This window comes from Podarcis tiliguerta (genome assembly GCF_965153285.1).
Source record: "Podarcis tiliguerta genome assembly, chromosome: 12".
Lineage (NCBI taxonomy): Eukaryota > Metazoa > Chordata > Lepidosauria > Squamata > Lacertidae > Podarcis > Podarcis tiliguerta.
The window spans coordinates 55,800,636-55,828,500 of NC_139545.1; the positions used below are offsets into that span (position 1 = coordinate 55,800,636).

At 48.9% G+C, this 27,865-nt stretch overlaps 1 protein-coding gene and 1 long non-coding RNA gene across 2 annotated transcripts in view; both read left to right on the top strand.

Annotated features, from left to right (window-relative positions):
* The window catches only part of LOC310660992 (tumor necrosis factor receptor superfamily member 16-like), a 42,839-nt gene extending 21,509 nt beyond the window's left edge, over positions 1-21,330 (top strand). The window contains exons 2-6 of the mRNA XM_083406666.1: positions 837-969; positions 2,463-2,846; positions 11,519-11,741; positions 18,893-19,038; positions 20,945-21,330. Coding sequence (XP_083262792.1) covers positions 837-969; positions 2,463-2,846; positions 11,519-11,741; positions 18,893-19,038; positions 20,945-21,249 — 1,191 coding nt within the window. The 3' untranslated portion in view covers positions 21,250-21,330. The remainder of the gene's footprint in view (positions 1-836; positions 970-2,462; positions 2,847-11,518; positions 11,742-18,892; positions 19,039-20,944) is intronic.
* A 6-nt stretch (positions 21,331-21,336) lies between these two features.
* On the top strand, positions 21,337-22,037 carry LOC310661165. The gene is made up of 2 exons (XR_014503801.1): positions 21,337-21,786; positions 21,936-22,037. It is a non-coding gene; the product is annotated as an uncharacterized lncRNA (long non-coding RNA).
* The last annotated feature ends 5,828 nt before the right edge of the window (positions 22,038-27,865 follow it).

The window sequence follows — 27,865 nt, forward strand, 5'->3', positions numbered from 1 at the left end:
AAATTGTGGGTTCAAGCCTCAAATTGGGCAAAGAGATTTCTGGGTTGCAGTGGGTTTGACCGATGTGATCGCTTCTAGTTCTACAATTCTACCTTTTAGGAGTCAGCTAACACAATAGGGACGCGGGTGGCGCTGTGGGTTAAACCACGGAGCCTAGGACTTGCCGATCGGAAAGTCGGTGGTTCGAATCCCCGTGACGGGGTGAGGGAAGGGAGTATTGAAAGGAAGCAGCTGATCGGTGGTATCAGGAGAGAGATAAGGGATGCTAGAGATAAAGGAGGCTGCCTGGGAGGGGGAGGTAAAAGCCAATGGATCCTCATTATTTTTACATTGGGTCACCCCAAATTCACCATCAGATCACATAGCATGTCCATGGCTACAGCCTGCACCAAAAAAATCACGCACCCACTGTTTCATGGGGCCGCAATGGCGCAAAAACGTGGTTACAAAGCACGGATCCACATGGATCCTCAGGATTTTTGCATCGGGTCACCCCAAATTCACCAGCAGATCACATGTCTGTGGCCACAGCATGAACCACAAAAATCATACATCCATTGTTTCGTTCAGAATATTTTTTTCCTCTAAAAACTAGGTGCGTCTTATGGAGCGAAAAATACGGTATTTCCGGTGGAAAATCGCAGTGCAAAATTGTGGCGCCCAAAAATGGCCACCGTTCTCTCGTGAGAAAAAAATGGGGTGTCCCAGTTTTCCTGGGATGATTGCGGGGGCTATGGCTTTGTGCCATGGAGATACTGGCCGCAGGCGTGGGACTCTATCCCGTTCCGTTGGCCCGACTCATCACGTCCGCACATCTCGCTTTCTACCCTCTCCAGGTTTGGGCCCGCCAGCGCTGCGAAAACGGGCGCTTCACCTCCGCCGGAGATTGCTGCGACCTTTGCCCCCCAGGTTTTGGGGTGGCTGCTCCTTGCGGGAGCGCCAACACCAAGTGCGAGCCATGTCAAGAAAGTAAGTGGCAGAGGAATTTTTATTATTATTATTATTATTATTATTATTATTATTATTATTATTATTATTTATTTCCCCAGCCACTCTGGGCGGCTTCCAGCAAAATATTAAAATATTCATCAAATATTAAAAGCTTCCCTAAACAGGGCTGCCTTCAGATGTCTTCTAAAAGTCAGAGAGTTGTTTATTTCCTTGACATCTGATGGGAGGGTGCCACCAGCAAGAACGCCCTGTGCTTGGTTCCCTGTAACCTCACTTCTCGCAAGGAGGGAATCGCCAGAAGACCCTTGGAGCTGGACCTCAGTGTCTGAGAGAGCAAAGCCTTGTGCTATGGGCCAACTAGACAAATTACGTAGGCAAATCAATATGGGGAAAGCAAAATGTCCCTTAGAGAAGGACCTGACGCTTGATTCTGTTTTATCTGATGTTTTAATGTGTTGTAAACAGGGTGGATTTGATTTAAATCAAATTGATTTAAAGCACAATTTAAATCACTAGACAGTAAGACTCGATTTAAATCATTTTTATTTATTTTTTGCAGAAAGACTCTTTCTTGCTGGTATAATCTTAATATTTTACAAGCAGAGATTACAAACTCATAAAGATATGTATAACACAATAATTTACTACAAATATTTTCTCTTTTTCACTCGACAATAGTGTTGATCCTTATAACTTATCAGCCTGCAAATGGAGACTCAGTTTCAATCCTAGAGCAGGAGTCAGTTATGGATTAGAAGCCAGGTTTGTAATCTCTGTTAGGATCTGTAATCTTTATTTGAGTTTGTAATCCTTGTCAGAATACATACTTTTGAATGGGTTAGTTTTTGTTACGATTGACTATTGATTTGTGAGTAGGGACCACTCCCACTACTGAAACTTACATTGGCCTGATTACTTGGTGTGCTTTCTTCTTGGTACATTCACCATATTTTTCGCTCTATAAGACGCACCAGACCACAAGACGCACCTAGTTTTTGGAGGAGGAAAACAAGAAAAAAAAATATTCTGAATCTCAGAAGCCAGAACAGCAAGAGGGATCGCTGCGCAGTGAAAGCAGCAATCCCTCTTGCTGTTCTGGCTTCTGGGATAGCTGCGCAGCCTGCATTCGCTCCATAAGAGCCAGCGTGGTATAGTGGTTAAGAGCGGTAGACTCGTAATCTGGTGAACCGGGTTCGCTTCCCTGCTCCTCCACATGCAGCTGCTGGGTGACCTTGGGCCAGTCACACTTCTCTGAAGTCTCTGAGCCCCACTCACCCCACAGAGTGTTTGTTGTGGGGGAGGAAGGGAAAGGAGAATGTTAGCCGCTTTGAGACTCCTTAAAGGAAGTGAAAGGCGGGATATCAAATCCAAACTCTTCTTCTTCTTCATAAGACACACACACATTTCCCCTTACTTTTTAGGAGGGAAAAAGTGAGTCTTATAGAGCAAAAAATACGGTAATAACAAGAACTCCTACTTATTTAACGTTAGCCTTCCTCTCTCCGCCACAGGTGTGACGTTCTCCTCCGTCGCCAGCGCCACGGAGCCTTGCCAGCCTTGCTCGGTGTGTCCGAGCCAAGCGCTCTTGCTGGATGCCTGCAACCCTGCCCACGACACGGTCTGCGCCGCCAGCTGCCCCCGGGGGCATTACCTCCCTGCTGGAAACGGGACCCAGGGCATTGGGCAGTGCCTCCCTTGTCAAGTTTGCCCCGAAGGCTATGGAGCCACAAAGCCCTGCGGCCCCAGCAGCGACGCCGTGTGCCAGAGGTGCCCGGACGGCTATTACTCGGAGTCGAAGAGCTCGCTGGAAGCCTGCCAGCCCTGCCGGCAAGCGTGCGGCAAAAACGAGGTCATGATCCAGGCATGCACCCCTCTCTCCGACACGCTGTGCATGGGTAGGTACATAGGCGCGGCCATAGCTATCAACCGTCCCTTATTTGGTGGGAAACCCCCTTATCCCAGCGCCGTGTCCCGCTGCTGTCCCTTATTGATGATGTCCCTTAAATTTCCCGGTTTTCAAAGGAAGCAGCTCCTCTCCCTCCCTCCCTGCCGGCCAGGGAGGAGGGAGGCTCCTACTGCGTTGCTTGGCTGCGTTGCTCACCCAATAAGGAGTCTAAGAACGACTGGGGGGTGAAGCTTGCATGCCTTGTGCCGATCAAATTGGCCGCGTTGCCTGGGGACTCGCCTTTGCTCAGCGCTTCCCAGCGGAGAGGTGACGGTGGTTTTCCTTGCTGCATCCCCTTTGCCGGGTTGCTGCGCTGTGGGAACCACCGCTTGAGGCTTTGTTTGGCTGCTGGCTGGGCTTTCTGCCTTTGGCTCGGAGGGGCTCAGAAGTCGAACATACCTGTGCTCTGAAAATCCCTTATTTTGGCTGCTGATCCCTTATTTTCGAGGCTGCTGGTCCCTTATTTTCAAATCTGTAAGTTGACAGCTATGGGCACGACGGAAGAAAGGTCAAGCTGGTTTTATTTTATTTAGGGTGCTCCCTGCCCTCCCGGACGTGGGTGGCGCTGTGGGTTAAACCACAGAGTCTAGGGCTTGCCGATCAGAAGGTCAGCTGTTCGAATCCCCGCGACGGGGTGAGCTCCCGTTGCTCAGTCCCTGCTCCTGCCAACCTAGCAGTTCAAAAGCACACCAGTGCAAGTAGATAAATAGTTACCACTCCGGCGGGAAGATAAACGGTGTTTCCGTGCGCTGCTCTGGTTCGCTAGAAGCGACTTAGTCATGCTGGTCACATGACCTGGAAGCTATACGCCATCTCCTTTGGCCAGTAAAGCAAGATGAGTGCTGCAACCCCAGAGTCGGCCACGACTGGACCTAATGGTCAGGGGTCCTTTTAACTAACAGAGAGGCATCAGTGCTGAATGGACCTGCTTAAGAAAGCTGGAGGGACCAGCCAGGTGGATGGAGATGTCAGTCGGCAATCTGGCACCCAGAGATCTCCACGTGGGTCGCAATTGGACCCTCGCCAGCCACAAAATGCACCTGGTTCCTGGGGGATTTCTACCACTGCTCACCCCCATCCCATCTTTTGCACAGTGGCCGTGCAAAAGCCTCCTTTGCACGAAAACTGGGGAGCAAGGCAGCTTCTCTCACACGCAGAAACTTAGAATGGCGCCTGCACATTTTGGCTCACATCTCAGGTTCTACAGATGCTTATAACTTTTAAGAAACAAAAGCTGAGGATCTGGGTATTACTGTTATTCCAGCTAGTAGAACAATCTCCACACACACGCACACACCCCCTGCCCCCGAATGCACATACCGTATTTTTCGCACCATAGGGCGCACCTAGTTTTTAGACGGGGAAATCAATTTAAAAAATCTCCCCCCCCCCAGCCCCAAAGAGCAGCATACAAGCTGCGCACAACCTCTCCCTGCTGGAGGAGTTGTGCGCGGCTATGGCACAAGCCAAGGCGGCGAGCGGGATGGATCCCGCTCCCTGCTTTGGCTTCCTCTTTAGTCCCGCGCAACCCCTACTGCCGGGAGAAGCTGCACGGGGCTAAAGAAGCCATAGCCCCGTGCAGCCTCTCCCTGCCCCTCAATTTTTGGAGGGGAAAAACTGCGTCCAATGGAGCGAAAAATACGGTACATTAAAGATTATTTTATAGAGAAGATTGCACTTTTATAAGCCAAACTTGCTCCCCCAAAATGAGGTTCTTATTCCGAGTATTGTCATTTCTGTATACCTGTTTATTAAAGGTCTTTCCTACTCCCTCTCCAAAGGAGCCTAGGGCTGCAGACAGCAAAACCATACAGGTTTGGGGTTTTTTTTTAAAGGCAAATTGAAACTTTGAAAACATTGTAAAATGTTCGGAATGCCTAAATATTTTTTCTTTTTTTATTTTTATTAATATTTTATTAAGATTTTCCATATCTTCACAAAAAGAAAAAAGAAAAATACAAAATTAATAAAGAAAAACAATTAAAAACAATTCAATTTTTCATAACATATCTTGCATTTGCTTGTTTCCCGGACCTCCCCACACCTCCCCTCTTTGTATTCCAATTCTATTTGTTTATTCAGCAAATCCTTTCCCTCTTTATTTTATCCTTATCTTGATCTTAATATATTATACCTTTGAATTTTCGCCTGTTAACATTCCGTTTTTACATATTCCTTCATTCCTAAATATTTTTTAAATGATCCTGTACGCTCAGTTAATGATGTTGAAGGTTTGCCAGGAACATTATCATTCAGCCGGAACAAGAACACAAAAAGCGCCTTTTTCTTTTATATTTATATAAATTTATTTAATTTTCAAATTTACAAACAATCATCAAGCAACCCGAAACAAAAAGAATTCCATGATTTCCCGTGGACTTCCCTTCTCCCCTCGTGGATCAGGCCGGTGTCCCATCCTGTTCTGACAGGGGCCAAGCAGGATTCTGAAAAACAGGATTCGAACACAGAACCCCTTTCGCGTTCTGTGGTTTCCAGCAACTCGCACCCAGAAGCATTGCTTCTTCCGACCTTGGAGGCAGAAAATTGCCATCCTGGCCAGTAGCTTTCGATAGCCCTCTCTTCCACGAATTTCTTATTTAAATCCTTGTTTGGGGCTACAACTGCCATCAGCCGGCCATCGTCCCAAACAGCTGGAGGGCGCTGAATTGGGGAAAGCTCCCCGAAGACGACTTGTACTGTTTTGGGGGGACAGGGGGCGGGCGGGTGTGGAGGACTCCCTGGTCCTGAATGGGGTAACGGTGCCCCTGAAGGACCAGGTGCGCAGCCTGGGAGTCATTTTGGACTCACAGCTGTCCATGGAGGTACAGGTCAGTTCTGTGTCCAGGGCAGCTATCTACCAGGTCCATCTGGTACTCAGGATGAGACCCTCCCTGCCCACAGACTGTCTTGCCAGAGTGGTGCATGCTCTAGTTATCTCCCGCTTGGACTACTGCAATGTGCTCTATGTGGGGCTACCTTTGAAGGTGACCCGGAAACTGCAACTAATCCAGAATACGGCAGCTAGACTGGTGACTGGGAGCAGCCACGGAGACCACATAACACAGGTCCTGAAAGACCTACATTGGCTCCAAGTACGTTTCTGAGTTTCTGTTGGTGCTGATCTTCAAAGCCCTAAACGACATCGGTCCTGTATCCCTGAAGGAGCGTCTCCACCCCCATCATTCAGCCCGGACACAGGTCCAGCTCTGAGGGCCTTCTGGCTGTTCCCTCCCTGCGAGAAGCGAGGTTACAGGGAACCAGGCAGAGGGCCTTCTCGGTGGTGGCACCTGCCCTGTGGAACGCCCTTCTGTCAGATGTCAAGAAAATACAGTGGTACCTCGGGTTAAGTTTTAAATATTTTTTGCTCTATAAGACTCACTTTTTCCCTCCTAAAAATAAGGGGAAACGTGTGTGCGTCTTATGGAGCGAATGCAGGCTGCTCAGCTATCCCAGAAGCCAGAACAGCAAGAGGGATTGCTGCTTTCACTGTGCTAGCAGAGTCTGTAACCTGAAACGCCTGTAACCTGAAGCGTCTGTAACCCGAGGTACCACTGTAAACAACTGTCTGACTTTTAGAAGACATTTGAAGGCAGCCTTCTTTAGGGAAGTTTTTAATGTTTGATGTTTTATTGTGTTTTTAATATTGTGTTGGGAGCTGCCCAGAGTGTCTGGGGAAAACAGCCAGATGTGTGGTGAAGAAATAATCGATGATGGTGATGGTGACTTTGCTGATTTGGGCATCCATCTTGCTGCTACTGTAGGAAAACTTTCCCCCGAGGGAGGAGCGCTTCTGTCCGCTGCTGCCGCCGTGAACTTCGCTGCTCTCGCTCTCCCGCAAGGCCTTTCAAGCTTTGTTTCGGAGCTACAGTTGCGGTTTTTTGTCTGCGAGAACAGAGTCTCCCTGGGTTGCGGCTAATCCACCTTTTGTCCGCGGCTTTTGCCCCTAATCCTACTCTGGCTGTCTCTCTCTCACATCTTCCTTGCTCAGTTCAACCTCCCTGAGCACCCTGCTGTCCTGAGAAGGCTGCGATCCCTCGCAGTGTGCGGATGGGAGAGTTTTGGTGGGGTGGGGGCCTCCGTGGCGAGACCGCAGAGGTTTCCACGGCCGACCCCCCCTCCCTCTGCGTGTTCGTTCAATCTTTCGCTCCTTAACGTTCGCCGCCTTTTGGAACGGCATCTCTCACTCCTAGCCGTGGGGCTGGGGGCGGTTGTGTGTGTGGTTTGGTGGGGAGGAGGGGGGAAGAAATGGGGCTGTGAACGAGTCCCAGAATGAGACAGGACCCTTGTGGGGATTTGCGGGGAGGACAGAAAAGAACAGCAGGGGGAACGAGTCTCCTATCGACAATATTGTAGGAATTATCCCTGTCGTTCCCCCACCCCGATATATATTCAGTTTTTCAACAGCGTCTCTGCAAACCCCCTCCCCGGATTTTCTGCCCTCTCCAACTCAGCCCTGGTTTTCTCACTCCCCTAAACTTGAAATTTATTAACGGCATTGAAAGAGGCTTTGCAACCAAGCTGGAATCCAGTGTTTCAGGGACACAACCCAAATTCCCAGAGCAGCTGCGTTGAATGCAGAAGGCCCCAGGCTAAGCCCCGGGTGTCTCCCTGTTGTTGTTGTTGTTTAGTCGTTTAGTCGTGTCCGACTCTTCGTGACCCCCTGGACCAGAGCACGCCAGGCACTCCTGTCTTCCACTGCCTCCCGCAGTTTGGTCAAACTCATGTTCGTAGCTTCGAGAACACTGTCCAACCATCTCGTCCTCTGTCATCCCCTTCTCCTTGTGCCCTCCATCTTTCCCAACATCAGGGCCTTTTCCAGGGAGTCTTCTCTTCTCATGAGGTGGCCAAAGTCTTGGAGCCTCAGCTTCAGGATCTGTCCTTCCAGTGAGCACTCAGGGCTGATTTCCTTCAGAATGGAGAGGTTTGATCTTCTTGCAGTCCATGGGACTCTCAAGAGTCTCCTCCAGCACCAGAATTCAAAAGCATCAATTCTTCGGCGATCAGCCTTCTTTATGGTCCAGCTCTCACTTCCATACATCACTACTGGGAAAACCATGGCTTGAACTATACGGACCTTTGTTGGCAAGGTGATGTCTCTGCTTTTTAAGATGCTGTCTAGGATGTCTCCCTAACAGCTGGGAAAGCTTCGCAGTCTGAAAGCCTGGGCCTTTGGCACTCCCAGTTACTGCAGGCCAAACTGGGTTTGGATAGACTAAGGGTTTAAGTTACTTTTAAGCTGTCTTGCTTGGGGCTGCTGTGAGGATATTTTTTGGGTTAGATCCTTTATTAGGCATAGCAAGCCACACATTATCAAACAGACACCGTATACAAATTGTGCAAAATACGAACTCAACATAACAAGGTTTGTCCCAGTCATATCTTCAACTCCAGAGAAAATCAATTTGCATAAATAATACAATACAGCACTACCGAATCCCCAGTCAATTAAGAACCACTAATTCCCTTTATAATGGCTCAGTCTTTCTACATGGACAGCACTCAAAACTCCAGCCACTATTAAAGTCATTTGATCATTCTTGTCTGAAAGCAGGTCTTGAACCGTTGGTAGCATAGAACTCTGCCTATTAAGTTGTAAGGCCTCTAATAATTTTCTCCTTGCGTAAATGCCAAAACCACAAGAAAAGAAAATATGCTCCAAAGTGTCAGGTTCCTGTTTACTACATTTGCAGAGACGCTCTGATTCTGGAAGAGCGAAATATCTTCCTCTCGCTATGAGGATATACAAACTAGCGATGGGCTCTGATACCAGTTGCTCAGTGGAAGGGCAGCTGCCTTGCATGTAGAATGTCCAGGTTTCAAAACTTTGCATCTCTTAGGTAGAAGAACGTCAGCTGGCAGGGCCAGTGAATCATTTTTTGGGGGGTGAGGGCCTTAGGTCAGTTGCAGAGCAGCACATCCTTGCCTGCAGAACACCCCAAATTCAATCCCTGGCCTCTGCAGGCAAGGCTGGCAATGCCCTCTGCCTTCCAAACATTTCTCAGGGCGTCTTTGCACTTTCCCGGTATACTTTCTCCCCTTCTGCATTTTATTCTTAAAACGGGACCGCCTCTCCTGGTATGTCCCACAGAGGAACTTACGGTCTTCAAACAAAAACATCTTGGAGGTCCCAGGCCACAGGGAGGTTAGGCTGGACTCAACCAGAGCCAGGGCCTTTTCAGCTGTGGCCCCGATCTGGTGGAACGCTCTGTCCCAAGAGACTAGGGCCCTGCGGGACTTGATATCTTTCTGCGGGGCCTGCAAGACAGAGCTGTTCCACCAGTCCTTTGGACAGGGCACAGCCTGTCTCCTTCCTTTGGCAATCTTCACAGAACTCTAGCCCAATGGTTGCCATTAATTTGATTTGAATTAATTTTATAATGAAATGATTTTAGAATGTTGTATTACTTTATTGTTGTTAGCCGCCCTGAGCCCGGCTTTGGCTGGGGAGGGCGGGATATAAATAAAAATTTATTATTAACAACCCTGCGAGGTAGAGAAGATCGATCGGCTCAAGGTCACGCGGTGAGCTTGAGCGGAGATTTGAACCCAGGTCTCCCAGCTCCCTAACCACATTGGTGTAACCTCGCCGTCGCTTGCTTTAGACGACAAATCTTGCTTATTCTTGCAAAGAAAAAAAATAAACTCGCCTGCTACGTTTTGGCAAGCTGACATCAAGCTCTCGCTCAGAATGAGAAGAAAATTTCTGAAAGCTACTATAAAGAGAGTTTCTTTTATTTTGAGAAAATAGCCTGAGCTTTACAGCAATCCCCCCCCCCCCCGGTCCCCCAAAATGCTTTCATTTTCTTCGTTTCTCTGCAAGAGAGAACAGATTCCCTTTCTTCGCTTTGGCAGAGACAACCGTCAGATCGTCTCCTTTGGCTGTGAACGTCGCAAGCAAAGTGCGCTAGGGCACAGAGGCAGAAGAAACGAGGCCAAATGGCTTTGGGTAGAGGTCTGGACATGGCCTTCATGAATGCCGGACTATTGCCTTTCATACTGTGGATTTTGGAATATACGCATAGCTGTCAAGCGTCCCTTATTTGGCGGGAAACTCCCTTATCCCAGCGCTGTGTCCCGCTGCTGTCCCTTATTGATGATGTCCCATAAATTTTCCAGGTTTCAAAGGAAGCAGCTCCTCTCCCTCCCTCCCTGCCGGCCAGGGAGGAGGGAGGCTCCAACTGTGTTGCTTGGCTGCGTTGCTCACCCAATAAGGAGTCAAAGAATGACTGGGGGGTGGAGCTTGCATGCCTTGGGCCAATCAAATCGGCCACGTTGCCTGGGGACTCGCCTTTGCTCAGCGCTTCCCAGCGGAGAGGTGACGGTGGTTTTCCTTGCTGCATCCCCTTTGCCGGGTTGCTGCGCTGTGGGAACCACCGCTTGAGGCTTCGTTAGGCTGCTGGCTGGGCTTTCTGCCTTTGGCTGGGAGGGGCTCAGAAGTTGAACATACCTGTGCCCTGAAAATCCCTTATTTTGGCTGCTGATCCCTTATTTTCGAGGCTGCTGGTCCCTTATTTTCAAATCTGTAAGTTGACAGCTATGGATATACAGAATAACGGCCACACTCAAAGCAGGGCTGAGGAACCTGTGCCCCTTGTCCCGGGCGTCTCTGGACTACAACTTCCATCATCGTCCTGATTTTGGGATAATGGCAGAGCTGGCCCTACCGCTAGGCTCCCTGCAAAGCTATTTTTCGACAGGTTTAGATCAGGATCGCACAAGAAATCCCTATTGGAGAAAACATAGAGACATTAGTGCGCTTCCAGGGGTTGAGTCAAACGGCTGTGATAGCGGCAGCCAAGCGACCTCCAAGGGGTGCAAGTCTGGGCAGTGAGTGAGGACGTCCTGGCCTGCCCAGACGACAAGACCCCCCTCTCAGCTTCACTGAGAAAAACAGAGCAAGACATTGGGCGCCTGTTGGCTGCCGGAAGGAGGCGTACAAGGCGCCATCCAACTGCCTTAGGGACCCCAGTCTAGGTTTGTGTAGGCTTCGCTTCTTAGCCTCTCCTTCTCCCGATGATATCCTGCAAGTTAGCGGAGGTTGAGGGTCAGATATTTCCTTCTCCTAGACAGGCTCCCTTCGCAAGATTATGGCCTCTATCTGTCCATCGCTTCCCTCAGTCTATGGCACGTGCCATCTATCTATCTACAGCCATACTTCGGGTTGAAGTTGCTTCAGGTTGAGAGTTTTTGGGTTGCGGAAGTAACGGAATGCGTTGCTGCCGGGTTTCGCCGCTCGCGCATGCGCAGACTATCAAAATGACGTCATTCGCAGACGTGGCGAATCATGACCCACACATGCGCAGACGCGGATTGCGTTCGCTTCAGGATGCGAACGGGGCTCTGGAACGGATCCCGTTCATGGTTGGCGCGCACATGGCACCAGACTGGCAGTGTCGTCGTTAAATTTTTTCCAATCTTCTTCCATCGACTCTTCTCCCTGGTTTCGGATTCTGCCAGTCATTTCTGCCATTTCCATATAGTCCATCAGCTTCATCTGCCATTCTTCCTGGGTGGGTAATTCTTGCGTCTTCCAGTACTTTGCGATGAGTATTCTTGCTGCTGTTGTGGCGTACGCAAAAAAAGTTCTTAATAACTTAATAACTTTGGCCCTTCTTTTTCCAGATAAAGAGCTTCAGATCCTGAAACGCAGAGAAGGCGAGGCCCGGAAGGAGTTCCCGAAAAAGACGCCGCTTCTGGATTCAGAAAGCAGCCTCGCCCCCAATGCGTCCTCTTCAGAGTTTGTGCCGCCCTTGGCCCAGGACAACAGCAAGAACATCATCCCCGTCTACTGCTCCATCCTGGCGGCCGTGGTGGTGGGACTCCTTGCCTACGTGGCTTTCAAATCGTACGTCTGGGACGCTCAGGGTGGGGCGGGCGTGTGTAGGGGATTTTGGCAAGCGATGTGCCTTTGCGGCTGCGCAGGCTAGTGGTTGGAGCACGCTTGGAGTGCAGAGCAAGCAAGAGTGTTTGCACAGTTTTTTATAATTATTATTATTATTAATATTATTATTACTACAGTGGTACCACAGGTTACATACGCTTCAGGTTACAGACTCCACTAACCCAGAAATAGTGCTTCAGGATGAGAACAGAAATCGTGCTCCGGCAGCGCGACCTCTGGAATGAATTAAGTACTTAACCCGAGGTACCACTGTAATAACAACAACAGCAATTTATTATTTATACGCCGCCCATCTGGCTGGGCTTCCCCACCCACTCCGGGCGGCTTCCAACAAAATATTAAAAGCATCAAACATTAAAAGCTTCCCTAAACATTTTCAGTTGTGCCCAGGTGCTCTGTTGAGTCCTGGCAAGGCAGCGACTTGCCACAGTAGGGTTGCAAAAAGACACAAACACACAGCATTATCCGAAAATGTGGGGAGAGCCGTCCTCCCCGCTGGGCCGGGTCTCGCCGCTGGGGCCTGTCGCCTGAATAGGATTAAGCCCAGTGCTGGGATGCTCTGGCCCAGATTAGGCCAGTCTCTTCTCTCGCCAGCCGGGGAGGCTGAGATTAATGGGGTTTGGCTGAAAAGAAGCCCAGCCACTTGCTGTTCTTTTGGGAACGGGCAAAACTCCTCCTTTGTGCCGGCTTTTGGGGCGGATTTATTCTGCCTCACCCCCTCGCGGGGCTCCCGCTCTTTATACATTCCTCTCACACCGTCGGACCCCCAAGCCCAGGCCCCTCCTGCTGCTCGGGGCTCTATAGATTTGGCTGCGGCCGACGGCCCCACAACTGCTCTCCCCTGGCTCCCCAAATCCGCCTCCCGCTTCTGATTTTCCCTCGTAAATTTAGTGTGAGCCGTCGGCCCCCCTCTCTTTGGGGAGGAGAGGAGCCAATCTTTTCCCACGCAGCGGTCATTTTCTGAGCCGTTTCCTCCGGCCACCTCTGCACCCTGCTTCCTGGCATCGCCCTGTTGGACCACCCCCCCCAAAAAGCACACACACACACACACACACAATTCAAGTCTTTAAGAATCCAACAGCACACATGTTCCTCCCTACCCTAGCACTGCTTATTCCTTTCTCCTCTCGCAACTTACAGGACTATTCACATCACTATATATCTAACTGTGAAGAAATAACATTCTGTTCAGGGCTCTTTGCCATTTCATGTTCTAGAATGAACAGCCATGGGTGGCTCTTTAGGCCTACGCTTCAAATATCCTGTGGCATGCAAGCAAGAAAAGGTGCCAGGATTATAATGGTGGTAACCTTTTCATCATCAAGTGGTCACCAGGTAGAATCATAGAATAGAGTTGGAAGAGACCACAAGGGCCATCGAGTCCAACCCCCTGCCAAGCAGGAAACACCATCAGAGCACTCCTGACATCTGGTTGTCAAGCCTCTGCTTAAAGACCTCCAAAGAAGGAGACTCCACCACACTCCTTGGCAGCAAATTCCACTGTCAAACAGCTCTTACTGTCAGGAAGTTCTTCCTAATGTTTAGGTGGAATCGTCTTTCTTGTCATTTGGATCCATTGCTCCGTGTCCGCTTCTCTGGAGCAGCAGAAAACAACCTATCTCCCTCCTCTATGTGACATCCTTTTATATATTTGAACATGGCTATCATATCACCCCTTAACCTCCTCTTCTCCAGGCTAAACATGCCCAGCTCCCTTAGCCGTTCCTCATAAGGCATCGTTTCCAGGCCTTTGACCATTTTGGTTGCCCTCCTCTGGACACGTTCCACTTTGTCAGTGTCCTTCTTGAACTGTGGTGCCCAGAACTGGTCACAGTACTCCGGGTGAGGTCTGACCAGAGCAGAATACAGTGGCACTATTACTTCCCTTGATCTAGATGCTATACTCCTCTTGATGCAGCCTAGAACTGCATTGGCTTTTTTAGCTGCCGCGTCACACTGTTGGCTCATGTCAAGTTTGTGGTCAACCAAGACTCCTAGATCCTTTTCACATGTACTGCTCTCAAGCCAGGTACATGACTAGGAACCACAACCAGCAAGAACATCTCCCTGTTACATCTCATCATTGGGGACAAAAGCTAAAGTACAGAGAGCATCATCATTCGTGGCCACCAGGTCACAATAGTGGAATGGTAGAAGTAGCAGCACAAATCCCATCAGTCAACCTACCTCCAGTGCACAGATCCCAGCTGCAACTCCACCTACCACACCAGCATTCTTGCGTATTTCGGACAGCAACTGAAGGAAGCAGCCCTAGGATTTTTTTGAAAAAAGAAAATACAGTGGTGCCTCGCAAGACGAAATTAATTCGTTCCTTGAGTTTTTTCGTAGAGCGAGTTTTTTCGTCTTGCGAAGCACCACGGCGGGGAGGGGTGGGGAGAAGCAGGACAGCTGCCGCAGCCGGTCCTTGGACTCACCCGCGCCTTGTGGACACCGCGCGACGCGGCTGCTGGAGGGCGGCGGGGCTCAGGAGCGCGACTCCGGCTGCAACGCTGGCTGCTGGTGGCAGCGGCTCCTGAGGGAAGTGCGCGAGGGCGGTGGGCAGCGGCGTGAGGCAGCCGGAAGGTCGGAAGATCGGCCGGAAGGTGGGAGGGAGCCGGAGGAGCGGGGAAGCGAGCGTGCGGCCATCGCCATGACAGGAGAGGCAGGGCTGTTTCGTCTAGCGAAGCAAGCCCTTTGGAAAATCCGTCTTGTGAAGCACCTCAGAAAATGAAAAACCCTTTCGTCTAGCGGGTTTTTCGTCTTCCGAGGCATTCGTCTTGCGGGGTACCACTGTAGTATAAAAAATAAGTCAAATCCACTGCAACGCTGTTTGACATGATCAAGCAAGTGACACAAATCAGAAATGAGTAATAGTTCCCCTTAGAGGAATTTCATAGGGAAATTACCCAAGAAGATTTTGATTTTTGGGGGGAGGGTGGGTTCAATTATTTGGCAAAACTCACTGGCCAAGGCCATGGGAAGCAAAGAGGGAGAAAAGTATTACCTACATGCAAAGCTGTAGAGGTTTCCAGGTGCTGGCCAGAGCCAGCAATGACTTTAGACTGTACTAGCACCAAGGCCAAAGGACAATAAATTTGCTCAGTGGTCTGTTATCAGTTTTAAAAATCTGGGGTGCGTTTGGAACACTGCGCGTCCCAAGTTCTGGTTGCCTCGTCTCAAAGCGGAGTTGGAAGAGGTTGGGAAAAGATGAAGGGGCTGGATTGAATCCCGTTGCGAGGGAAAGGACCGTTGAGAGAAAGGGGAAGGAAGAGGAGGGACGTGAGATTATGCGTGTCCTGGGTGATAGTTGATAAGAGAAAAGCTTTCCTAAACTTTCGTATGGCAGTGGAACTCGTGGGACGAAGCTGAACGTTGGAAGGTGTAGGGCAGAGAAAAGAAAACCCTTCGTCACGCAGCGTAGAGTTAGCCTGTGGAACTCCCTGCCACAGGCCACCAACCTATCTGACTTGAAAAGAGGATTGGACAAATTGATGGAGGGCTAACGATGGTTAACCTCAGCCTCCGCAGTCAGAAGCATGGTCGGAAACCGCAGAAGGAGAGAGGGCTCTTACGCTCAAATCCTGCTTACGGGTGCCCCATTCTTTTGGGACTAGTTTAGAAAAGAATTATTTTTAAGCTTCTGTTCCGTTCTTCCAAGATTGTGTTCTCCATTCCTTCCTGCTCATCCCTTTCCCCCCGTTTTAAGTAAGATTCCCAAAAATATTACAGTGGTACCTCAGGTTACATACACTTCAGGTTACATATGCTTCCGGTTACAGACTCCGCTAACCCAGAAATAGTGCTTCAGGTTAAGAACTTTGCTTCAGGATGAGAACAGAAATTGTGCTCCGGCGGTGCGGCGGCGGCAGGAGGCCCCATTAGCTAAAGTGGTGCTTCAGGTTAAGAACAGTTTCAGGTTAAGTACAGACCTCTGGAACGAATTAAGTACTTAACCTGAGGTACCACTGTACAGAGATGCTAGGAAAGAACAAAGAGGAAGAAACAAAGGATTAAATGAAAAAGTAAAACTGAGAGCGAGAACATGAATGTTTTCCAACCTTAGTGGGCTTCCCTCCCCAATATGTGTGTGTGTGTGTGTGGAGAGAGAGAGAGAGAGAGTTTGCTTTTTAATTAAATCCATACGGAATAGCACCATGCAGGCAAGTGATCAGATGTTGTTGTTGTTTAGTTGTTTAGTCGTGTCTGACTCTTCGTGACCCCCTGGACCAGAGCACACCAGGCACTTCTGTCTTCCACTGCCTCCCGCAGTTTGGTCAAACTCATGCTGGTAGCTTCAAGAACACTATCCAACCATCTCGTCCTCTGTTGTCCCCTTCTCCTTGTGCCCTCCATCTTTCCCAACATCAGGGTCTTTTCCAGGGAGTCTTCTCTTCTCCTGAGATGGCCGAAGTCTTGGAGCCTCAGCTTCAGGATCTGTCCTTCCAGTGAGCACTCAGGGCTGATTTCCTTCAGAATGAAGAGGTTTGATCTTCTTGCAGTCCATGGGACTCTCAAGAGTCTCCTCCAGCACCAGAATTCAAAAGCATCCATTCTTCGGCGATCAGCCTTCTTTATGGTCCAGCTCTCACTTCCATACATCACTACAGTGGTACCTTGGGTTAAGTACTTAATTCGTTCTGGAGTTCTGTTCTTAACCTGAAACTGTTCTTAACCTGAAGCACCACTTTAGCTAATGGGGCCTCCTGCTGCTGCCGCACCGCCGGAGCACGATTTCTGTTCTTATCCTGAAGCACAGTTCTTAACCCGAGGTACTATTTCTGGGTTAGCGGAGTCTGTAACCTGAAGCGTATGGAACTCGAGGTACCACTGTACTGGGAAAAGGCTGCCCTAACCCAGATTCTGGCATTGAGAGAATAACGCAAGGGGTTCTTACCCCAGATGACTATTTGTATAGAAAGTGGGGATCGTCAAAGAAGACGACGACGACAGAGGATGGTCTAAACTGGCGGGGTGGGGGCTGCAAGCTCATCTGCCAGCGGAGCTGGTGTCAGTGGCCAGGGAGGGGGGCGCGAGAAACGCTTGCCCTCCTCTCCACAGGCCCTCCAAGTCTGGGATAATAAGCCTGCATCAATTCTCTCCCCTGCTAGCATCTGAAGACAGATGGCCCAGAAAATGCTGGCGGAAAGAGAAGGGGCTGCGAGGAGGAATTCTGTGGCGGCAGAGTGGAAAACAGCTGGGTCAGGGAGGAGGAGGAGGAGAAGGGGATGGGGGAACTGGCAGCAAAGGAGGAGAGAGGGAGAGGAAACCGGCTGTTGGGTGTGCAGAAGGATGGAAAGGGAGATCATAGACTCATAGAGCTGGAAGAGACCACAAGGGCCATTGAGTCCAACCCCCTGCCAAGCAGGAAACACCATCAGAGCACTCCTGACATATGGTTGTCAAGCCTCTGCTTAAAGACCTCCAAAGAAGGAGACTCCACCACACTCCTGGGCAGCAAATTCCACTGTTGAACAGCTCTTACTGTCAGGAAGTTCTTCCTAATGTTTAGGTGGAATCTTCTTTCTTGTAGTTTGGATCCATTGCTCCGTGTCCGCTTCTCTGGAGCAGCAGAAAACAACCTTTCTCCCTCCTCTAGGTGACATCCTTTTATATATTTGGACATGGCCATCATATCACCCCTTAACCTCCTCTTCTCCAGGCTAAACATGCCCAGCTCCCTTAGCCCTTCCTCATAAAGGGGAAGTTCAGCTCAAGGTAATTTGGGGTGCTTTTGCAACGGTTCATAGAAGGCGGGGAGTATCCTCTATGTCCATTTATGGCCATGCACATAATAAGGGGATTCTGCCCCCCCCCCCAATAATAAGACTTGAGAGGTTTAATAAGTTAACTGTTTATATTTGGGCAACTTTTCTGCTGTCCTTCATTGGAAGGAGAAAAACAATCATTTCCTTAATAACAATTTAAACCATTTATTTCACTAAAACAGTAACAATATAGCATATGTATCCATATTTGTCAATTGATGTTCTTAAACGTTTTTTTTAAAAAACAACAGGCTGAGTTTGATCACACATGAAAAACTTAAATCCTCATTTCCTGGTGAATAGCCTTTGGACTAGAATGTAACTTAAATAGAAAAACTATCTTTAGAAAGAATTTTCCTCCAAAAGCATTTTATTTTAAAAAACCGATTGAAATAAAATGAAACCAATCAATTCATTTTATTTATTTATTTTTTAAATAATTGATATTTTTTTAAAAAACACACATTTTAATTAGTTTTTTAACATATTAATTCCAACATTCATACAGCGTAACTTCTCATCTTATACAATATTTTTGGATTTCCGTCAACACCTCTGACGATTTCCCGTTCTTTACCACTTCTTGTGCCATTTCTTAATTTCATATTACCTTTCGTTATCCTTAACCAATAATTCTCCTCCTTATCTTTTTTTGCAATACGCCTCTTGCAAACCTAACGAGCGTCATTTGTTCGTCACAATTGCTTTTCAAATAGTCCCTAAATTTAAAGTAAAGGTAAAGGTACCCCTGCCTGTACGGGCCAGTCTTGACAGACTCTAGGGTTGTGCGCCCATCTCACTCAAGAGGCCGGGGGCCAGCGCTGTCCGAAGACACTTCCGGGTCACGTGGCCAGCGTGACATCGCTGCTCTGGCGAGCCAGAGCTGCACACGGAAACGCCGTTTACCTTCCCGCCAGTAAGCGGTCCCTATTTATCTACTTGCACCTGGGAGTGCTTTCGAACTGCTAGGTTGGCAGGCGCTGGGACCGAGCAACGGGAGCGCACCCGCCACGGGGATTCGAACCGCCGACCTTTCGATCGGCAAGCCCTAGGCGCTGAGGCTTTTACCCACAGCGCCACCCTTGTCCCTTGTCCCTAAATTTACTCCAGTCTTTATTTTTACCCACCCTGGTCTTCACGCAAGTCAGACTCTCCCCACTGAGCCACAGTGCTTTCCTGGTTGGGGTTTTCGGGGCGAGGCAGAAGCAATTGGCAGCTTTCGTGAGGGGGGGGCGGGTTTGGGGGGAGATCTGGGGTTCACCTCTCCCTGCTCTGCGCCCCTCGCTGACATCCGTGTGTCCCTCTCCATCCTTTTCGGCACGATTGCAGCTGGACCACATGCAAGCAGAAGAAGCAGCTGGCCAAGGCCCGAGCAGGCGAACTGGTGACATCCCCAGAGGGCGAGAAGCTTCACAGCGACAGCGGAGTCTTCCTTGACACCCACAGCCTGCAGGATCAGCACCTTCCTAAGAAGGGTAACAATAATAATAATAATAATTTATTATTTGTACCCCGCCCATCTGGCTGGGTTTCCCCAGCCACTCTGGGCGGCTTCCACAAGGACAGAAAATACACTAAGATGTCACACATTAAAAACTTCCCTGAACAGGGCTGCCTTAAGATGTCTTCTGAATGTCAGCTAGTTGTTTTATCTCTTTGACATCTGATGGGAGGGCGTTCCACAGGGCGGGCGCCACTACCAAGAAGACCCTCTGCCTGGTTCCCTGTAGCTTTGCTTCTCGCAGGGAGGGAACCCCCAGAAGGCCCTCAGAGCTGGACCTCAGTGTCCGGGCATAACGATGGAGGTGGAGATGCTCCTTCAGGTATACTGGACCGAGGCCGTTTAGTGCTTTCAAGGTCAGCACCAACACTTTGAATTGTGCTCGGAAAAGTACTGGGAGCCAATGTAGGTCTTTCAAGACCGGTGTTATGTGGTCTCGGCGGCCGCTCCCAGTCACCCGTCTAGCTGCCACATTCTGGATTAGTTGTAGTTTCCGGGTCACCTTCAAAGGTAGACCCAAGTAGAGCGCATTGCAGTAGTCCAAGCGGGAGATAACTAGAGCATGCACCGCTCTGGCGAGGCAAGACTTGTGCCCCCAGGGTTTTCCCAAGCACAAACGGGGCAGCGTGAATTGTGGCTGGTGCACCCTGCCCAAACTGGTGCAGGCAGTGGCGTAGCGAGGTGAGGTGGTACCCGGTGCAGAATTATTTTTTTTTGTCACACATCGATGGCTCGGGGTAGGCTTCAGAGTTGCAGGCGGCACGCTGAACGTCACCCCTCAGGCCAGTGCCAGATTTACGTTGAAGCTAAACAAGCTATAGTTTCGGGCCCCACTCTCTTGGGGGCCCCAAAAAAAATTAAAGGAGAAAAAACTGGATGTACGTTTCCAAAATATAAGATGAAAAACAAATAAAATAAAACCTACGTACAAAATGAACCTCTTCATACAGCAGCATTTGTCATCAAAGAGATGCACAGCTAAGCTGAGACTGGTTGTTTTTAGATTAATATTTTTATTGTTTGTTTTGTTTTATTTTTATTTTAATGTTTGAATTGTAAGTCACTTTGCATTTGCATCCTGATTGTTTTTTTTAAAGACACAAATAAGTCCAATAAGTTTTGTTTCTTTCATGAAATTTTTATACTTCTTGATTGTAACAGACCTCAGAATGAAACAATAATTTTTTGGGGGGTGAAAACAGTTAAAAGCGGCTATTTAAAGCATTCAAAACATAAAACCGGCAATAAACCGAAAGCAGATCAAAATGCAAATTAGTGTTTCCAAGCACCTGGGTTGGCTTGCTTAAATAAACATGTTTTCAAAGGTAAAGATAAAGGGACCCCTGACCATTAGGTCCAGTCGTGGCCGACTCTGGGGTTGCAGCGCTCATCTCGCTTTACTGGCCGAGGGAGCCGGTGTACAGCTGCCGGGTCATGTGGCCAGCATGACTAAGCCTCTTCTGGCGAACCAGAGCAGCGCACGGAAACACCGTTTACCTTCCTGCCAGAGTGGTACCTATTGATCTACTTGCACTTTGACGTGCTTTTGAACGGCTAGGTTGGCAGGAGCAGGGACCGAGCAGCGGGAGCTCACCCCGTCGCGGGGATTCGAACCGCCGACCTTCTGACCGGCAAGTCCTAGGCTCTGTGGTTTGACGTACAGCGCCACCCGCGTCCCAACATGTTTTTAGCAGGTGCCCAAAAGGGTACAGTGAATGTCAATAGGCAGGGAGTTCCAGAGTTCAGGTGCCGCCACAATCTTGGAACAGGTATTACGTGGCGCCTGTAATGGTGCCCATTCCACAGATCAAAGCGGGCAAGGGGGCGTATATTCGTGATATCCTCTCTGACCTTCCCCCCTCTCTCTCCACGCAAAACAGGGCACAGGATTGAACCCCGGCTGTACGCAAACCTGCCGCCCCACAAGCAGGAAGAGGTGGAGCAGCTTCTGGAAGCCCCCGCCCACGGCAAAGACTGGCGCTGCCTGGCCAGCTACCTGGGCTACGAGGAAGAGACCATCGACGCCTTCGGCCGGGGGGAAGCCCCCGCCCACACCCTGCTCTCCGATTGGTCGGCCAAGGAAGGGGCCACGCTGGAGTCCCTTTACACGGCCCTGGCGGCCATCGAGAGGGCGGACGTGGCAGAGAACTTGAGTGCCCCCGCCGAGGTCAGCTCCGTGGTGTGATGGGGGAGCGGACCTGCTGGCCCGGCAGGTGGACTGACTTAGGGTTACGTTTGTGGGTTTGGGTTTTTACTAAAATTGGGGGGGTGGGAGGGGATGGGAAGAAGAAGGGGCAAGTCAGGGTTCTGGATGTTGGTGTTACTGTAAAGGGATTTCTTAAAACACATGGGAACTTGAGCAAACGGCAGTGGACATCCTTGGGGTGCCTGAACAGCGATGGATAATGATAATAATTTTACGATTGGTACCCCACACATCTGACTGGGTTGCCCCAGATGACCTGCAGGTACAAGGAAGAGGGGAAATGACTTTGTTCATAGAATGGGTTCCTTGTTTGGGGTCCTCCAATGTCTACACGGTGTGTTTGTGCCGGGGGAGAGGCAGGCATGTGTGGTTTTCCCTTTCAGCAAAATATTGGACTCAAAAGGGGTTTTCGTACTCTCTGCACCTGCTACGTATTTCTGTTTCAGGTGAGCTGGACCCCGTCTCCAGGACCACCTTGCAGGTGTTGCTTTTTTACAGTGCAGGGACGGCAGTGGCGTAGCGTGGGGGGTGCAGGGGGGGCCGGCCGCACCGGGCGCAACATCTGGGGGTTAGGGGGCGCAAATCCACGGGTTAGGGGGCGCAAATTACTTGCCTTTCCCCGGGTGCTGACAACCCACACTACGCCACTGAGGGACGGTCCTCAGAAATCGTCTCCTTTTTAAAATAATAATGACAATCCCCAAACTTTTACTATTTCAGTTGTTTTGGTTTATTGTGCTTAATAATAAACAATGAAATGTTTTAAATCGTGATGGATGGGGAAGAGTTCCGGGAGGAGGGCAGTCTCACCGTACCCACTTTTTTAAAATGCTTTTTATTAAGTTTTCATTTCAAATACACCACCACCATCAAAATACACAAATATTTCAAATCCTTTTACATCTGTCTTACTTTACGCTCCGTAGAGCGGTTGACTTCCCTTCCGCAGGTCTTCTTATTCCAATCCCTAATCCACAGTTCCTTAATAATAACTAAACCATGACATAAGATTTATTTCAGTCCTGCTAAACGTCTTCAAATTTCTACAGTTCTCACTTATATAGACCATAAATTTACTCTATTCTTTTTGGTACTTTGTTTCCTCCTGACTACGAATCCTATGGGTCAGTTTTGCTAATTCCATGTACTCAACCAACTTTGTCTGCCAATCCTTCAAAGTTGGTATCTCATGTGTTTTCCATTTTGGGGCTATCAAAACTCTGGCAGCTGTCGTAGCATACAAATATTTGCCCATCTTCTTAATATCCTCTCCTATCAAACCTAGCAATAGCTCTTCAGGCTTTTTTGGGAATGTATATTTAAGCATCTTTTTAAATTCATTATAGATCCTCAACGTATCCACTTTTAACCTGGCGAGAGTGGTAGCCCAAATCAGCTGGAGGGACATAGACAAGGTGGTTGGCACTGAGCAGGCAGCTGAGCAGATTCCGAAGGGGCTCAATGAGAGCGGGTTGCAGAATTGAACGGTGCATAACGCAGGAAGGAACATACCACACATGCAAGGACCAGATCATGGGTCCTTCTAGGTCAATGTTGTGTACTCTGACCAACAGCAGCTCGCCAGGGTTCAAGGCAGGAGACTCGCCCGGTCTTACTAGGAAATGGTGGCGATCTGAATGCAAAGCAGGCCACTGAGTCACAATGCTTGCCGTTTGCTCTCGTTGTTGTTTAGTCGTGTCCGACTCTTCGTGACCCCCTGGACCAGAGCACGCCAGGCCCTCCTGTCTTCCACTGCCTCCCGCAGTTTGGTCAAACTCATGCTGGTAGCTTCGAGAACACTGTCCCACCATCTCATCCTCCGTCGTCCCCTTCTCCTTGTGCCCTCCATCTTTCCCAACATCAGGGTCTTTTCCAGGGAGTCTTCTCTTCTCATGAGGTGGCCAAAGGATTGGAGCCTCAGCTTCAGGATCTGTCCTTCCAGTGAGCACTCAGGGCTGATTTCCTTCAGGTTTGATCTTCTAGCAGTCCATGGGACTTTCAAGAGTCTCCTCCAGCACCAGAATTCAAAAGCATCATTTCAGCCTTCTTTATGGTCCAGCTCTCACTTCCACACATCACTACTGGGAAAACCATAGCTTGAACTGTACGGACCTTTGTTGGCAAGGTGATGTCTCTGCTTTTTAAGATGCTGTCTAGGTTTGTCATTGCTTTTCTCCCAAGAAGCAGGCGTCTTTTAATTTTGTGACTGCTCATAATAGCAGCTTGGATTGAGGTATAATTGGGGGGGGGGGGGGCTGCTTCTCCTTGAAAAATGTCCTTTCCATGGTATCTAAGGCGTGAGGCGACCAGCTCTCAAAAGGCTCCTATGGGGCTGTCCTTAGATGGGTGAAAAATGCCCAGTGTGAACCCATCGTTGTGTCTCTAAAGTGGACAGCATTGCAGGAGTGCGCAGTTAAGACTTCAACCTGGAATAACCCCCACTTTCAAGGGGACATCTTGCAACTTCAGCCCCCACCCCAGTTAAGACCCCCCCACTGACAAACTGGAACGTGTCCAGAGGAGGGCAACCAAAATGGTCAAAGGCCTGGAAACGATGCCTTATGAGGAACGGCTAAGGGAGCTGGGCATGTTTAGCCTGGAGAAGAGGAGGTTAAGGGGTGATATGATAGCCATGTTCAAAGATATAAAAGGATGTCCCATAGAGGAGGGAGAAAGGTTGTTTTCTGCTGCTCCAGAGAAGCGGACACGGAGCAATGGATGCAAACTACAAGAAAGAAGATTCCACCTAAACATTAGGAAGAACTTCCTGACAGTAAGAGCTGTTCGACAGTGGAATTTGCTGCCAAGGAGTGTGGTGGAGTCTCCTTCTTTGGAGGTCTTTAAGCAGAGGCTTGACAACCATATGTCAGGAGTGCTCTGATGATGTTTCCTGCTTGGCAGGGGGTTGGACTCGATGGCCCTTGTGGTCTCTTCCAACTCTAGGATTCTATGTCCACATGGTCCTTCTGTGTCCAGAGTCCATTTTTATCCACAGGTGGAGATGCCTTCTTTTCCCTCTTTTTTAAAATTTTTATTTTTTTACCAACCACCAAAACACAAAGAGTGAAAACAAAACAGTGAACCCCCCCCCCCGGCAGCTGATACATTGGGTATACATAATCAATAATAACATATTCAAATCAACCATATGTACAATTCTATACAGTGGTACCTCATGTTAAGTACAGTGGTGCCCCGCAAAACGAATGCCTCGCAAGACGGAAAACCCGCTAGACGAAAGGGTTTTCCGTTTTTTGATGCGCTTCGCAGGACGAATTTCCCTATGGGCTTGCTTTGCAAGACGAAAATGTCTTGCAAGTCTTGAGATTTTTTTTCGCTCCCCACCCCCTTTTTCTAAGCCGCTAAACCGCTAATAGACTTTTAGCAGCTAAGCCGCTAAGCCTTTAATAGCCGCTAAACCGCTAATAGCGCTAATCCGCTAATAGGGTTGCTTCGCAAGACGAAAAAAACCGCTAGACGAAGAGACTCGCGGAACGAATTAATTTCATCTTGCGAGGCACCACTGTATTTAATTTGTTCCAGAGGTCCATTCTTAAGCTGAAACTGTTCTTAACCTGAAGCACCACTTTAGCTAATGGGGCCTCCTGCTGCTGCCGCGCCGCCGGAACACAATTTCTGTTCTCATCCTGAAGCAAAGTTCTTAACCTGAAGCACTATTTCTGGGTTAGCGGAGTCTGTAACCTGAAGCGTATGTAACCCGAGGTATCTTAACATTCCTCCCTCCCCTCGGTTTATTTAACTTTTAACATTTTAATTGCCCCAAATTGTTCAAACCTGCCCAAATAATTCAGTATATTCTCAAACCAATCCTCCTCCTTCTCACTGACCTTAAACCATTTCATTTTATGTATCTTCCCAGTTAGATATTCTAAGATTATAATATTATTCAGTTTTCCGCTCCATTGGTTCACCCCAACTCTTCATTTTTCCAATTACTCGCTATAACCTGTCTGGCTGCAATTACCATCAGTTTTACCCATTTACTCTTTTGTTTCTAACTCTGTGCTACTCAGGCTAATAAGAACCATTAATTTAGATATTTCCACCTTCCTGCCCACAATTCCCGATATTTCTATGCCTATCTGTTTCCAGAATTCATTAACTAATGGACAGTCCCACCACATATGACTGTATGTTCCCATCACTCCAAATTTCCTCCAACAATTCTTACTTCCAGATTTTGGAATATGATATAACCTTACAGGTGTATAATACCATTTTTGTACCAACAACAACAACCCTCGTTCCTGGATTATCCTAGAGGTCGCAACAAAGGGTGGTTGCCAAAAGATTCTTTCCCAATCTTCCATCTAAAATCTGTTCCTGAATATCTAGATTCCAATATTCTTTCAAACTTTCCTTTGCTGATTTCTCTTTGTCTAATAACACCTTATACAATTTTGAAGCTATTTCGGCCCAATCTGTCCTATATCCTTTCACTACCTTTTGAAGGGACTACCTTTGAAGGTGTCCCGGAAACTGCAATTAATCCAGAATGCGGCAGCTAGACTGGTGACTGGGAGTGGCCGCCGGGACCACATAACTCCGGTCCTGAGAGTTGTCTCCCAGTACGTTTCCGAGCACAGTGCAAAGTGTTGGTGCTGACCTTGAAAGCCCCAAACGGCCTCGGTCCTGTATACCCGAAGGAGCGTCTCCACCCCCATCGTTCAGCCCGGACACTGAGATCCAGCGCCGAGGGCCTTTTGGCAGTTCCCACATTCCGAGAAGTGAGGCTGCAGGGAACCAGGCAGAGGGCCTTCTCGGTAGTGGTGCCCACCCTGTGGAACACCCTCCCACCAGGTGTCAAGGAAATACGCAGCTATCCTATCTTTAAAAGACATCTGAAGGCAGCCCTGTTCAGGGAAGTTTTTAATATTTAACGCTGTACTGTTTTTAACACTCGATTGGGAGCCGCCCAGAGTGGCTGGGGAGACTCAGCCAGCTGGGCGGGGTATAAATAATAAATTATTATTATTGCTAATTCTTCGAAGGGCGTAAGAATTCTTTTTCCACATTTTTTTAAAACTTCTTGCCTTATTGCAATTCTCACTGCCGGAGGATATTGAGAACATCTGCTTCTGTTCTTCTCTGCGGATTTGGAGTATGTGTGTGAGCGAGGGTGGCACTGCTCTAAGCCCGCAGCAGCCCAACTTGGGGAGATGGCCTGGCAGCATTTTCCACCGGTGGGCCTTGAGAACACCTCTGGCCATGCGCTTAACCTTGTCTGCCTCATGGGGTCCAGAGAACATGTGCCTTCTTCGCCAGCCTTCCCAGCGCCGAGAGAAATCGGACGATTCCTTTGTGTCGCCTCGGGGTTTGGGCTTCTTTTACAGAACAAATCTAAGGTTGCATTTCCTGCCCTGCTCTCTCTGGATAAAAAAACTCACCACCAGCTTCCAGATATCCAACACTTAAAGGTAAAGGGACCCCTGACCATTAGGTCCAGTCGTGGCCGACTCTGGGGTTGCGGCGCTCATCTCGCTTTACTGGCCGAGGGAGCCGGCGTACAGCTTCCGGGTCATGTGGCCAGCATGACTAAGCCGCTTCTGATGAACCAGAGCAGCACACAGAAACACCGTTTACCTTCCCGCCAGAGCGGTACCTATTGATCTACTTGCACTTTGACGTGCTTTTGAACTGCTAGGTTGGCAGGAGCAGGGACCGAGCAATGGGAGCTCAACCTGTCGCAGGGATTCGAACCGCCAACCTTCTGATCGGCAAGCCCTAGGCTCTGTGGTTTAACCCGCAGCGCCACCCGCGTCCCATCCAACAATTAGGAAAATATTCTATTTTTGGTCTCGCACTGACACCCCCAAGATTGTCAGGCCATTTCTACGTTGCTGACCTGTTTGCAGGACTAAAGATTGGGTTTCTCAGACCTGACGCTCGCCAGATTATTTAGATGCAAACCTTATAGGGACTGATGGGAGTTGTAGTCCGGAGGGCACAACGTTAAGGAAAACTAGTATAGATGTTGGAGAAGGAACAGACGTTTTTTGGGGACTGGGAGCTTGTAACTTCTTGAACCTCTTACAGATACAGAACCACAAACTCGGTTGAAGAGGAGTTGTGAAACAACATGTCGCTGGCTCTGATGCAAAGGGCAGAAATTTGTTCATTTCTAATGTGCCTTGGTTCACACAGCAAGCGTTCAGCAGAGACTCGGCTGGCTTCAGTTTTGAGCTTTCGCTTTCCTAAACAGGCCGACTCGGACATCGCAGGAAAATCAGACTCCATCAAGACTTGCCATGATCCTAGTCTTCAGTGAGGTGGACAACTTGTTCCTGAAATCTGTCCGTTATTAGACTATCGGTGGGAGTGATTTATTGTCAAATCAGTGGAAAAACAACCCTCCTCTAATGAAACCAGATATGTTTCTAGACTTAACTTTCTCTGTGTGTGGATTTTATTTTGGTATGGAAGAGCGTTCAGTCACATAAGCTCCCCCCCGTAGTTGAGAGTGGTACGAGCCCAAACCCAGGTTGACCAGCTCAATGAAGTTCCATTGCTGCTCATGTTTATAGACGCTGTTAATGCGCTGCAACCTCATTTTCCTCCTGTAAATGTGTAATAT